General features: G+C 53.8%; 1 protein-coding gene across 1 annotated transcript in view; it reads left to right on the top strand.

Annotated features, from left to right (window-relative positions):
* Nucleotides 1-265: 265 nt before the first annotated feature.
* The window catches only part of BPI (bactericidal permeability increasing protein), a 26706-nt gene continuing 15125 nt past the window's right edge, over nucleotides 266-11846 (top strand). The window contains exons 1-7 of the mRNA XM_049650811.1: nucleotides 266-416; nucleotides 3086-3200; nucleotides 4475-4603; nucleotides 6013-6174; nucleotides 7387-7450; nucleotides 9595-9658; nucleotides 11065-11156. Coding sequence (XP_049506768.1) covers nucleotides 287-416; nucleotides 3086-3200; nucleotides 4475-4603; nucleotides 6013-6174; nucleotides 7387-7450; nucleotides 9595-9658; nucleotides 11065-11156 — 756 coding nt within the window. The 5' untranslated portion in view covers nucleotides 266-286. The remainder of the gene's footprint in view (nucleotides 417-3085; nucleotides 3201-4474; nucleotides 4604-6012; nucleotides 6175-7386; nucleotides 7451-9594; nucleotides 9659-11064; nucleotides 11157-11846) is intronic.

Genomic DNA, 11846 nt, shown 5'->3' with positions numbered 1-11846 from the left:
CATCCTATTATACACACGCGTGCACACACACACACACACACACACACAGTGCCCCCCTCCCCCACTCCCCCCCCCCAGCTCTCAGGCTCCACACTGGCCATCTCTGGGGCTGTGGCTTCCCCCTCTCCCGCCCCTGCCTGGGTTCCTTCCTCCTTTCTACATTTTACTAGTTTGCATTCCCCACACACACACCCCCCCCCCCCCCCCCCCCCCCCCGCCAGATCCTTTATAGATGCCTGGCTCCCCTCCAAGGCCTCGAGGCTTTGGCGGCTCTGGAGGACAGAACATGGCCAGGGAACCTGACAAGGCACTGACACCAGCGACCCTGGTGGTGCTGGCCACCCTGGGCACAGCTGCGATCGCGACCACGAACCCCGGCATCGTGGCCAGGATCACCCAGAAAGGCCTGGACTACGGTAATCAGACCCTTTCCTTCCCTCCCCTCCTGCCCCTAAGGAGCACTTATCGAGCACCTCCTGTGTGCAGTCCTTTAACTCCAGTGCATGGCCTGCTCACAGCTCCTCAAAGGAGGCCCTCTGACCCCTGTCATGTATATGAAGAAACCGAGGCACGGTGAGTGGCCCAAGGTCACAGAGCTGCAAGGTGGCCGGCAGGGTTGGGATTGGAGTGCCGATCTGGAGGACTCCACGTCCAGTGCTCAGGCCGCTGAGGGTCCTCATGGTCTCCTCCCTCTCTCTACCCAACTGCCAGCTCAGGCTTCTAGGCCCTTCTCTTCCCCCCAAAGCTGATTCTCAGTCTTAAGATTGAGTTTTGCCTTGAGATTCCTGGCTCCATCTTCAGCGTGGGCAGAGCCCAGGCCCTGTGAGGAGGCTAAGTGACGGGGACGGGGGGAGGAGGGCCCTTCTTCACGGTCTCCCCCCAGGGCAGGGGCTTGGCAGCCACACTGCGCACATTACCCATCTGGATGCACCATAGAGGGTCCCCCCAGGCCGCTCATCCAGGTCCAGACGGAGGAAAGAGTGGCATAAAACAGCCCCTGCCGCGCCACTCTGTGCCAGTCATTTCATCTTTATTTCAACCCTGGGTAGGACATACCGTCACCAGCAATATCCACAGATGAGCAAACTGAAGCTTGGAGGGGGCACTGGGGAAGTGCGCGCCTAGATCTCGCCTCCAGTCTTGGCTCATGCCCCCCACCTTCCCCGCGCGGGGCTGCTCGACGCTGCCCCCCAGTGGCAGAGAGATGAACTGTGGAAGTGCGGGAGACCCAGGCGCGCAGAGGTCAGACCGAGGAGAAGGCAGACCCTCGTGGGCTGGCGTGCCGCTGAGGGAATGGGGACAGAACTCAGGGGGACCTGGCACCCCACCCCCGAATTCCTTCCCCAGCCCAGGCAGGACGTCTCTGAATCCCAGGTGCAGGCAGAAGGCTCCACGTGAGCTCGGAGGCAAGAGTACCGGGTGGCCCTGAAGGCTTCCTGGGAGCAGAGGCCTGGGCTCAGCCTTTAAACCCAGAAGTCTTCGTGTTCTGTCACAGCAGACTCAGTTTCCCCATGTGGCAACCAGAGTGGGTGTCCTGAAATACGGCAAATCTGCTCGTGTCCCTGCCGTCAGAAGATGTCCTGATCCTTTAGCATGGCATTTAAGATCCTTTAAGACCTGGCCCGGTGCACGGGCTCCGGGACCGGAAGGGCCAGGATTCAAATCCTGACCCATCACTTGTCAGCTGTGTGGCCACTTTCCCAAATTTCCTCCTCCTCACCTGTGACTTGGGGGTGGTGACAGGACCTCCTCCCAAGGGTTTTCAGATTCAATAGCTTAATACGTGTACAGAGCTCAGAACAGCGCCTGGCACAGAATAAGAGTAAATGTGGGGGAGACGTCATTTCCACTGGCTGTTGGAAAACACAAAGCCTGGGAATCCTCTTCTTACCACTTCCTCCTTCTCAAGTAACGTGTCTGCCTTTCGACGGGTCCTCGGACGCCGTTAGCCACCTAACTGATGGCAGGATTCCTGACTTTGGGCGTTCGTTCATTTATTCACCCAATATTAAGTGCCTTCTAATAGTAAGTGCCAATCACTACGGTAAATGGAGGGGCCACATTCATCAACAAAACGGATGTGGCCGCTGCAAGCCTTGAAGGGTTCCTGTCTAGCAGTTGGGAGAGGTGGTAACCACAGCGTCACATGAATAGATGTACAATTACAAACAGTCATGGGGCTCCTCGGGAGATGCCCGTGGCATCATGAGAATGATAAGGAGGATTGCTTTCGTCTCCTGGGTCAGAGAAGGTTCCCGGAGGAAGTGAGGATCGAGCAGACCAGAAGTTAACCAGGTGAAGGTGGGAGGGAAGGGTTTCCTAGGCAGCAGAAATGGCACAAGCAAAGGTCCTGTGGAGAGAGGCCAAAGGTTAGAGAGATGGAGTGTTTGCGAGGGCACAGCACAGAGAGAGGCACAGAGTAGGTGTTCCGTGAATACTCATAGAATGCATGACTGGGTGTTTGGGGTGATATTTTATTTTATTAAAAATGTTTTTTAACGTTTATTATTTTTGAGAGAGAGCGAATGACAGCGTGTAAGCAGGGGAGAGGCAGAGAGAGAGGGAGATAGAATCCAAAGCAAGGCTCCGGGCTGTGAGCACAGAGCCCCACCCCAGACTTGAACCCATGAACCATGAGATCATGACCTGACTGAGCCACCCCGGTGCCCCTTGGGGTGATATTTTAGACCAGGGATTGGCAAACGACAGTCCTCGGGCCAAATTTGGCTGGCCACATGTTTTTGTATGGCCCGTGAACAAACAATGACTTTTACATTTTACATTTTTAAATGATTGAAAAAAAGTCAAAGAATAATATGTGAAAGTTATCTGGAATTCAAATCTCAGTGTCCGTAAATGAAGTTTTAAAGTTTTATTGGAACACAGCCACACCCATTCGCTTGCTTATTGTCTGTGGCTGCTTTCGTGCAATCACAGCAGAGCTGAGTGGTTGTGACAGAGACCGTGTGAGCCACAAACCCAAAAATATTCACTATCTGACCCTTTACAGAAAACCCTAGCTGACCCCTGATATGGACAGGGACAGGCTGTGCCTCTGACTGTCACCCCTTTTCTCGCCCCTCAGCCTGCCAGCAAGGAGTGGCCGTGCTGCAGAAGGAGCTGGAGAAGATCACCATCCCCACGTTCTCAGGAAGCTTCAAGATCAAGCATCTTGGGAAAGGGCATTATAGCTTCTACAGGTGAGGCCTGTCGAACTCAACCCTCAGTGTACAGAACTTGTAGTGTCCTGGGGCCACCAAGACCTAGAATCACAGAGCCACAAACTCCTAAACTCAGAGAGGTTAAGACCCCCCGTCCAGTGTTGACCCCACCCCAAGGGGATATAGTCCCCCAAGCTGAGTGTAGAGGAGGCCACAGAAAGTGCTCACCATGACTCCCAAGGCAGGGCGAATGTGTCACGAACCCCAAAACTCTGTGCCAGGCCCATATAGCAAGCAAGATTTGGAGGAGGGGGTTCAAGAGCAGAAAGCTTAATCTAAAATGGCTCAAACCAGAATTTATTGGCTCACGTGTCTGAGAAGTCTCTGGAGTAGTCTGGCCTCAGGTTCAGCTTGAGCTAGCCCCAAATGACATTGGCCCCTGTTTTCTCCTTGCCGCTTCTCAGCATCGCTTCCCTTGAGGAGGTCCAGTTCTCAGGTGGGGTGTCCCCTCAGAGATGCAAGATGGCGACCGGCATCTCCTCAGCACTCTGAATCCTGTGGAAGGAGAGCACTTTCCCCTTGAATCTCAAGCGAAAACACTAAGATTCTCACTCTGCTCGTCCCACCTTAGGTTACGTACACGTCCCTGAACCAATCACCGTGGCCAGGGGATACCCTACGCTAACTAGCTCACGCCCAAGTCAAAAGCTCCACCCCGTGAACATGGAAAGTCAACTTCCTTTGCAGTGACATGGAATAGCTGTGTAGAGCCCCCAAAGGAAAAAGGGAGTTCTGTTACCACAAGAAGGGAGTGTGGGTGCCGGGCAGAAAACCCATAAATGTCCACTACGGAATTTTATACACCTATTCACTCAACAGATATTTTTGAGCACCTACTATGTGTCTGGCACAACAGGCTTGGCTACAACAGTGAACCGAGAGAAACACATTCCACCCTTTCATAGAACTTGCCGTCAGGCGAGATTACATCTGTTATCCTCGTTGATGGTCACACTTCCCGCAAGATGGAGGTTATTGTGCCCCAGAAAACTGAGCCTCAGGATGATCAAGTGGCATACTCAGGGTCACACAACAGTACACTGAGGAACGGGATTCAAATGCAGATTTGTCTGACGTTAAAGCCTAGCCGCTCTGCCCAATGCCCACAGAGTTTCCAAGGTGGCTCTCGTAGTTTCCGGGTTCTTCTGCAGTGGATGTGGTGAAGGGCTGGGGGTGGGATGAGTCTGCACTAACCATTAACTGAGTTCTTGTGTGGGCCCCCAGGAGGCTAACTGAGCATTTCTTCTTCACAGCATGGCTATCCGCGGATTCCAGCTTCCCAGTTCCCAGATAAAACTAGCTCCCAGTGAGGGCCTCGATCTCTCCATCGCAAACGCCAATGTCAAGATTAGTGGAAAATGGAAGGCACGAAAGAACTTCATGTGCGTTTCCAACCTTGGTGTTGACTGAGTGTGTGGGTGAGCTTTAGGTGATACTTGAAAGGGGTGAGGGCCAGGATCTCAGGAACACTCAATTTTTGCGTTACCCATCACCACTTGTGCCCACAGGGCTCCTGGGGGGGATTTTTCATAGCCCCTGGTTAATAGCTGAGCATTTGTCCGTGTCAGAACGCAAGACATTGACAAGATTGAGTTTGGTACGTGAAGCGTAGGATGGAAGGCTCAGCGGGACCTATAATTTACCCCTTTATCAGTTAGCTATGGCTGTGTAACAAAACACCCCAACTCAGCTGCTGAAAACAATAGTCATATATTATCACTATGTATCTCTGTGTTAGCTGGGGTTCCGCTGATCTGGGTTGGGTTCAGCTGAGGCAGCCCTTCTCCACACGTATCTCTTCGTCCTCCTCCTTAGACCTGCGGGCTACTCAGAGCATGTCCTCGGTGGTGGCAGACATGCGAAAAGGGCAACCAGAAACATTCTAAGGTCTAGAATTAGCCCGTGGTCACTTCTACTCACTTCCACCATTGGCCAAAGTAAGTCACATGGCCAAGCCCAAAGGCAAGAGCCTGGAAACGCATGCACCTCCCCCCCAAGATAGGCAAAGGAATGGAAAATTGGGGCAAATCATCCAAACCACAACTCTGAATCGAAATACTGGGTTCTCACCACGGTGAGCCTGCCCTCTAGGGGTGGCGGCTCAGAACGACCAATCACTTCAGCGACTTTGTGGCGATTCCAGGGGGATCACGGGGGAGAAGACACTTTGGGGAGAGGGACGTGAGTCTGCCTTCCTGTCCCTTCCCCACAGTAAACATCGCTTAGCTCTTCGCGTGGGCTCTTTTGCATCATTCATTTCACTCGCTGATGGCGCAAAAGGTAACGTACTTCATTATGTTAAAGGAGAGTTGGCAAAACACACTCACATCCACCGTCTTACCCCAAACTCGTTCCATCCCTGAAGGAGCCCATTTCATGAACCCATTTTATTGAACCCATTTATTGACCCCATTTATTGAACCCATTTATTGACCCCATTTCATGAACGAGGACATTAATTAGTGAAAGTCTCCAAACATGCAGATTCTTAGGGGCAAAGCCGGTGATCAACTGCCGGTCAAGGGTCTGGGCGAGGAAACTGGAAATCAGAGCAGTTGAGAAACATACCCAAAGCCACTCAGCAAGGGCAGAGGCAAGGGGAGAGAGCAGCGTTCTGCCGGGCAGACACGGATCCACGCGTCCCTCCGTGCTGTGTGACCTCGGGCAGGCGGCCTCCCCTCTCTGAATTCCATCTCAAGCAGCAAAACCTACCTTCCGGCCCAGGCTTGAAGTTTGAATGGCACTAGGGAAGAAACGGCTTGCTCTGACTCTGATCTGTGTTTCCCTTCAGCAAAACCAGCGGCAACTTTGACCTGAGTGTGGAGGGCGTCTCCATCTCGGCCGTTCTGAAGCTGGGCTTTGACCCCGCCTCCGGCCACTGCACCGTCTCCTGTCCCAGATGCAACAACCACATCAACGGTGTCCGTGTGCACATCTCAGGCAGCAGCCTGGGGTATGGTCTCCTAGGGCCGTGGGCGGGAGGAGAGACCTTAAGAAGCACTGCCCTGCATTCAGAGAACGTCCCAAGTGCACCTCTTGCCGGGCCTTGTTCAGAGGCCTCCGTTGTAGGGGAGGGGCAGGGTCCGCAGACAGCACAGAGACCACCCCCGCCTCCAGGAGTCATTTGGTCATCCGACATTCATTCAACAGACTCCCCTGAGCCCTGACTATGCCCCGGGCTCTGGCTAACCCCTTGACGTGCGTTGAACCGCACAACCCTCACCACAGATCTGTAGGCGTTGATTCCCCCATTCAACAAATGTCCACTGAGAATCTGCTGTGCACCAGGAAACAGCAGTGGCCGATAAAGACTTAGCAATAGCGAACATCAGCGGGACGTCAGCTAGCATTACCGTGAGCCAAGCGTGCTTTTCAGCTTGTGAATTGTCTCAGTCGAGCCGCACGGTGAAGTTAGTCCGTTATTGCCCCCGTTTTCAGAAGGGAAAACCAAGGCAGAGAGAGGATAGAAAAGAGCCTGAGTTTTCATGCCTCGTGGGTGTTGAAGAGGGATTCAGCCCACGGCTATCCGGCCCCAGGCTCCGAGCCACTCAGCCCCTGTTCTCTTGAAGCTTCCGACCCACTGGAGGAGATAGACATTAATCAAATCATTGCGTTAATGAATGATTCACAAAGGATCACAAAAGAATGTAAGAATTAAGAAAAAGGGGTACAAAGTGCTATGAGCACATAGAACGGAAGGGTCTGACCCAGTCTGAGGGCTGGCTGCTTCTTCCTTGATGAAACGACATTTGAACTGAAATGAAAAGAATAAGTAGGAGTTAATTAGGCAGATGTGCGGGACAGGCGGTGTTTTCAGTAGCAGGAACAGCATGTGCAAAGGCCTTGTGGTGGGAGGCAGCATAGAACACAGGAGGATACTGCAGAGCAGCGCGGCTGGAGTGTCAAGGGGGAGAGCAGCAGCGACGAGAGAGGCTGAGACAGGGTGGGGCCCCAGCCGTGCACCAGCTGAGGAAACAAACTCATGAACAAGTCACTGCACCCCGAGGGCCAAGTATCTAATGGGGGTGTGCACAGTTAAAGCCCGGGCACGAGGGTGCCTAGGTTACTTGAAGGAGGGAGGAAGGTGTCCCAGATGAGGCAGCCTCCAGCGCAGCCCAGGGACACCTCGGAAGCCTCATGCCTGTCCCCACATGTCAATCTCCAGGTGGCTGATCAACCTCTTCCACGAAAAAATGGAATCTTCGCTCCGAAACAGGATGACCAGCGAGGTAAGACGGGCTCAGAGTGGGCGGGGCCCTCAGTGCAGGCGTCGCTGGATCCTTCCGCTCTCGGACCAGAGGACTGGAAGCCGTCCTCATAGCTCTTTGAGACCTCCGGCTCGGCTCTAGAAACCAGTCGTGAGGAGTCCAGCAAGAGACTGAAACGAGGGTCACAGCACACACCCACAGAGCATGCACTCGCCCCACGCCCTGCCTGGACCTCCTCTGCTCTTCCCCCTGCCTTCCTCCCGCAGGCAAACTTCCTTCTCCCCAAGTCCCTTCTCCCAGCTCTCTGGCCTCCTCCCCCATCCCTGCCATTCCCCAATCCCCCCTCTTGGTGCTCCCCACCCGGAAACCACACGATTGATGAAGCTGCTAGGCTAGAGTGCCAGCAAAGTATCCCCTGGGGCTGGAACAGAAAAGGGTCACTGGCTAGCATTCCCCAACCCTCCCTCGCCCTAAATCCACCCAGGCCAGCTTCTTCGGCTGAGAAAAGGGGCCATTCATCGGGCTGGTTTTCCATGAATAAACCATTAGCTGCCAGGAATGCCCTGCGCCTGTCTCCCAGGCCAAGTGAGCTGAGGAAAGCGGGGAGCCACTGAAGATTTTAGGCAAGGGGGTGACCCGGCCAGATCTGTGCTTTGGAAGAGTTTCTGTGGCTGCCGTGAGAATGACTGGAGGAGCCAAAAGATGGGGCAGGGGACCTCAGGGAGCCCAAGGAAGCTGTACAGTCTTCTAGAGGGCAGCCACTGGGTTCTCGGTCAAAGGCACTGACAGTGGGGACAGGGAGACATCAGTCAGATCAGATCATTGGTCTGACGGCATTCTGTCAAAGTTGTAAAACAAAACAAAACAAAAGCAGTGCGTGGTTGTCGAAATGTGTACCACAGCAGATTATAAAATGGGTTTTAGCGGCAGAATCCGGCCCCCGGGTCTAATTCGTTTTGCAACTTTGAGCAAATTTCAGATCCTCGGTTCGACCATCTGTAAAATGGGGACATTAGTATCTCCTTGCACCAAGCTGCTCAGGCAACGCAGGCGGTGCACTTACCCACCAGCCTGACTAACCCGTGGTTCAACTGTCCTTGTAGTTAAGTCATAGTACAAGGGCAATGGCAGCATTTAACATTGGAACTATTAAAACAGAGCATTTCTTGGTGACACCTTCAGAGTGGCCCTCAGGAGCAGCCACGTTAAAAAGTAATGATGCACCTGTTGTTAGACAACAACGGTGAGGAGTGGGGGGGGGGGGGGGGGGGGGAGGGGGGGGGGGGAGGATGCCTGCATACACAGAGTGCTTGCAGTGAAATTGGTCCTATGTCTCGAGCTGTCTACAAGGATCCCAGCATTTAATCCGCACAAAATCCTTATGCTAGGGGGTGTCATGGTTTTCTCCATTTTACCGATGGGTAAACTGAGGCTCAGAGGGGGAAGTGATGGGACTGGGGTTCAAACCCAGGCTATCCCCCCCTCCGAGGTGAAGCTCTTGATCATAGCAAGATACTCTTTAGAAGACAGTACTGACTTGAGTGGACAGGCGGATGGATGGATGGATGGATGGATGGATGGATAAACGAGGTACCAGGGTGTCCATGATCGTAGCAAGGGCTGGAAATGACGAGGAGTGAGCTGGGCAGTTAACTCCCGGGAATACAGAGTGAAGGGTGGGCATCTGAGGGAAGGAAGAGCCCCGGTCTACGCAAAGTGTGGGGGGGGGGGGGGCGGAGAGCGGGGGACGACACAAGCAGCCGCTGGAAGCTGGGCTCTAGGCTGTGATGCGATTTGCTGTGGTTTGGAGCCATCTGGTGGCCCTCGTCGGGGAGTGGCACTGAAGGCCAGCAGCCCAGGGGCAGGCAGCCCCAGCTCCCAGATGTGCCACCCCCTCCCCACCCCCTTCCCCAGACCACTCGCGGCAGAGGTACCGGCTCCTGGGAGGACGATATTCTAGGCGCGTGCAGAGTCTTGCGCGTGTGATAGAAACACACTCAGGGCAACCAATTTTCTCCCTCCGCCACTTCTTTCCTCCCTCCTACCCTCCCCCCTTCCTTCGAAGAAGCATTCAAAGAAAGCAAAACGTGCCCGGTTTCCTCATTCCCGAAAGACATTTTCCGCCACGGGAAGCCCTCACTGGCCACTTCTTTGGTTCTTTCCAGATCTGCAAGGTGGTGACCAGTTCCGTGTCCTCCAAACTGCAACAGTATTTAGAGACACTGCCAGGTGAGCGCTGGGCGAGGTCAAGGAGACAGGGAGAGAAGGGGGAGGAGCACAGGACAACAAGGAGAGTGTGATGGAGCCTCCAAGTTTCCCAGACAGGCTTGGGTCTGGGTGGAAACGGGTAGAACGGACGATTTTCAACCGGCAGCTCGCATCGGACCCCAAATGGGCCAGGCCCTCGTGGCAGGTGCGAGAACAGCCCATGCCCATTCATTCCCCCACCGGTGGTGCCGGGGCCAAATAACAAACAGTCCCAGCTCTCTGTGGTCGGGCACTCATAGCTGCCCTGAGATCTGACGCTGGTCATTTCGTCTCTCTGGGCCCCGGTTTTCACATCTTTAAAATGGGGACAATTCTCCATACCTCCCAGTAACTGAAGAGCTGCAGGTTGGGGGGCAGGCTCCCACTGGCTGAGTGCTTCCCATGTCCTCGCACCCAGAGGAACTGTCTCCTCTCAGCCTCCCAACGCCTCATGGAGGTTGGTGTAGTCTCCCAACTTTACCGCCAGGAAACTGAGGCTCAGAAAGGAACTGTGACTTGCCCGAGGTCGCAAAGCCAGAAAGAAGCGGAAGCAGGATCCTAATTGGGGTTTTCTTACTCCAGAGCCTGTACCCCAACCTGCTAGCCAGGCTCCCTCCCGGTGGAGCAGTCATGGCAGCCCATGGTACGAGCCCATTCAAGATCCATTCCTTCCCCAGGCACGGCCCCAGACCCTCCAGGGATGGGCCCTACCTGGGCATGTTCGGTGCAATGACACTGTCCACATTTTGGCCTCAGCAGGCAGGAAAATGACTTTGGTTTGAGTCCCGGCTCCATCACTCTCCAGCTGTGCCATTTGGAGGAGTGACATCTCCGAGCCCCGTGTCTTCCCCCTCTGATGTGGGAAGGAAGGGCTTAAGGAAGGACCGGCATTTATTTAATTCTCATTCGTTACTGCTGGGAACCACAGACACTGTTCAGACCTGAACCAACCTGGGCTCAGCCTGGGATATTATCACTGCTAGTAATGGTCCCTTTGGCTTTTGAGCCCCTCCCATGTCCGGGGCATCTGTGGGGTCACCAGTACTGCCCCGTTCTACACGTGACAAAAAGTGGCTTAGAGTAATGAAAGCAACTCGTCCAAGGTCAGATAGAGTTCAATTCAAGCCCAGGTCTCTCTGTTTCTTGACCCTGTGTTTTAGCTACCTCTCGGGGCTATGGAAGCAGGGGAAGAGATAATGTCTGTTTGTGTAGGGTGGGGGTTCATTGTCCTTTAAAGGGAGCCCAGGGAGGGCTTCGTGGAGGAGGTGGGAATGGAACCTGCACTGCAGTTCCTTGCCGTTCAACTCTGGCAGATGCCAACACTGCATCTCAGGCCCTAAAGATGCTGCCATGGGAGGCAGCTCATGGCTCATCTTCTTCCCGTCTAGTGACAACTCGAATAGATCATGTCGCTGGGATCAATTACTCACTGGTGGCACCTCCAACAGCCACGACTGACAACCTGGATGGGCAGCTGAAGGTGAGACTTACACTGGGGAACTTATACCCTCATGCCTTTGCCACAGGCCCTCCTGGGGCTCCCCAACATCCTAATCTTGGCATCTTCTCCCTCCTCTGGTCACACTGGCTGGCCTCCCGCTATTCCTGAACCACTCTATCCCTGCTCGCTCCCTAGGGCCTTTGCACCTGCTCCCTCTCTGCCCAGAATGCTCTCACCCAGATATTCACATAAACTCTCCCTTCTTTTTAAGCCTTTACTTAAATATCCCTCCCACTAAAGCCCACTCCCACTGAAATAGCTCCTTCTTCCCCCCCATATCCTGATTTGTTTTTCTCAACATCACATATTATTAACAACCCCCCAACACACACACACACACACACAGAGTCACATGTCTGTCTCCCTCACTATGATGAAAGAGGAGGGACTATAGCTGCTTTGTTCCTGACTGTAGGTGCACACCCAGAACCATGCTTGGTATCTATTAGCTGCTCAGTAAATATTCTGCTTGGACAGACAAATGGATGGATGGATGGATGGATGGATGGATGGATGGTGGTTGGATGATGAATGGATGGTGGATGCATGGATGGATGGTGGATGGATGGTGGATGGATGGATGGATGGATGATGAATGGATGGATGGTGGATGGATAGATGGATAGTGGATGGATGGATGGATGGATGGATGGATGATGAATGGATGGA

This window comes from Panthera uncia (assembly GCF_023721935.1).
Source record: "Panthera uncia isolate 11264 chromosome A3 unlocalized genomic scaffold, Puncia_PCG_1.0 HiC_scaffold_11, whole genome shotgun sequence".
NCBI lineage: Eukaryota > Metazoa > Chordata > Mammalia > Carnivora > Felidae > Panthera > Panthera uncia.
The sequence above is the reverse complement of the archived record's forward strand: the minus strand, read 5'-3'. Positions and strand labels throughout refer to the sequence as shown.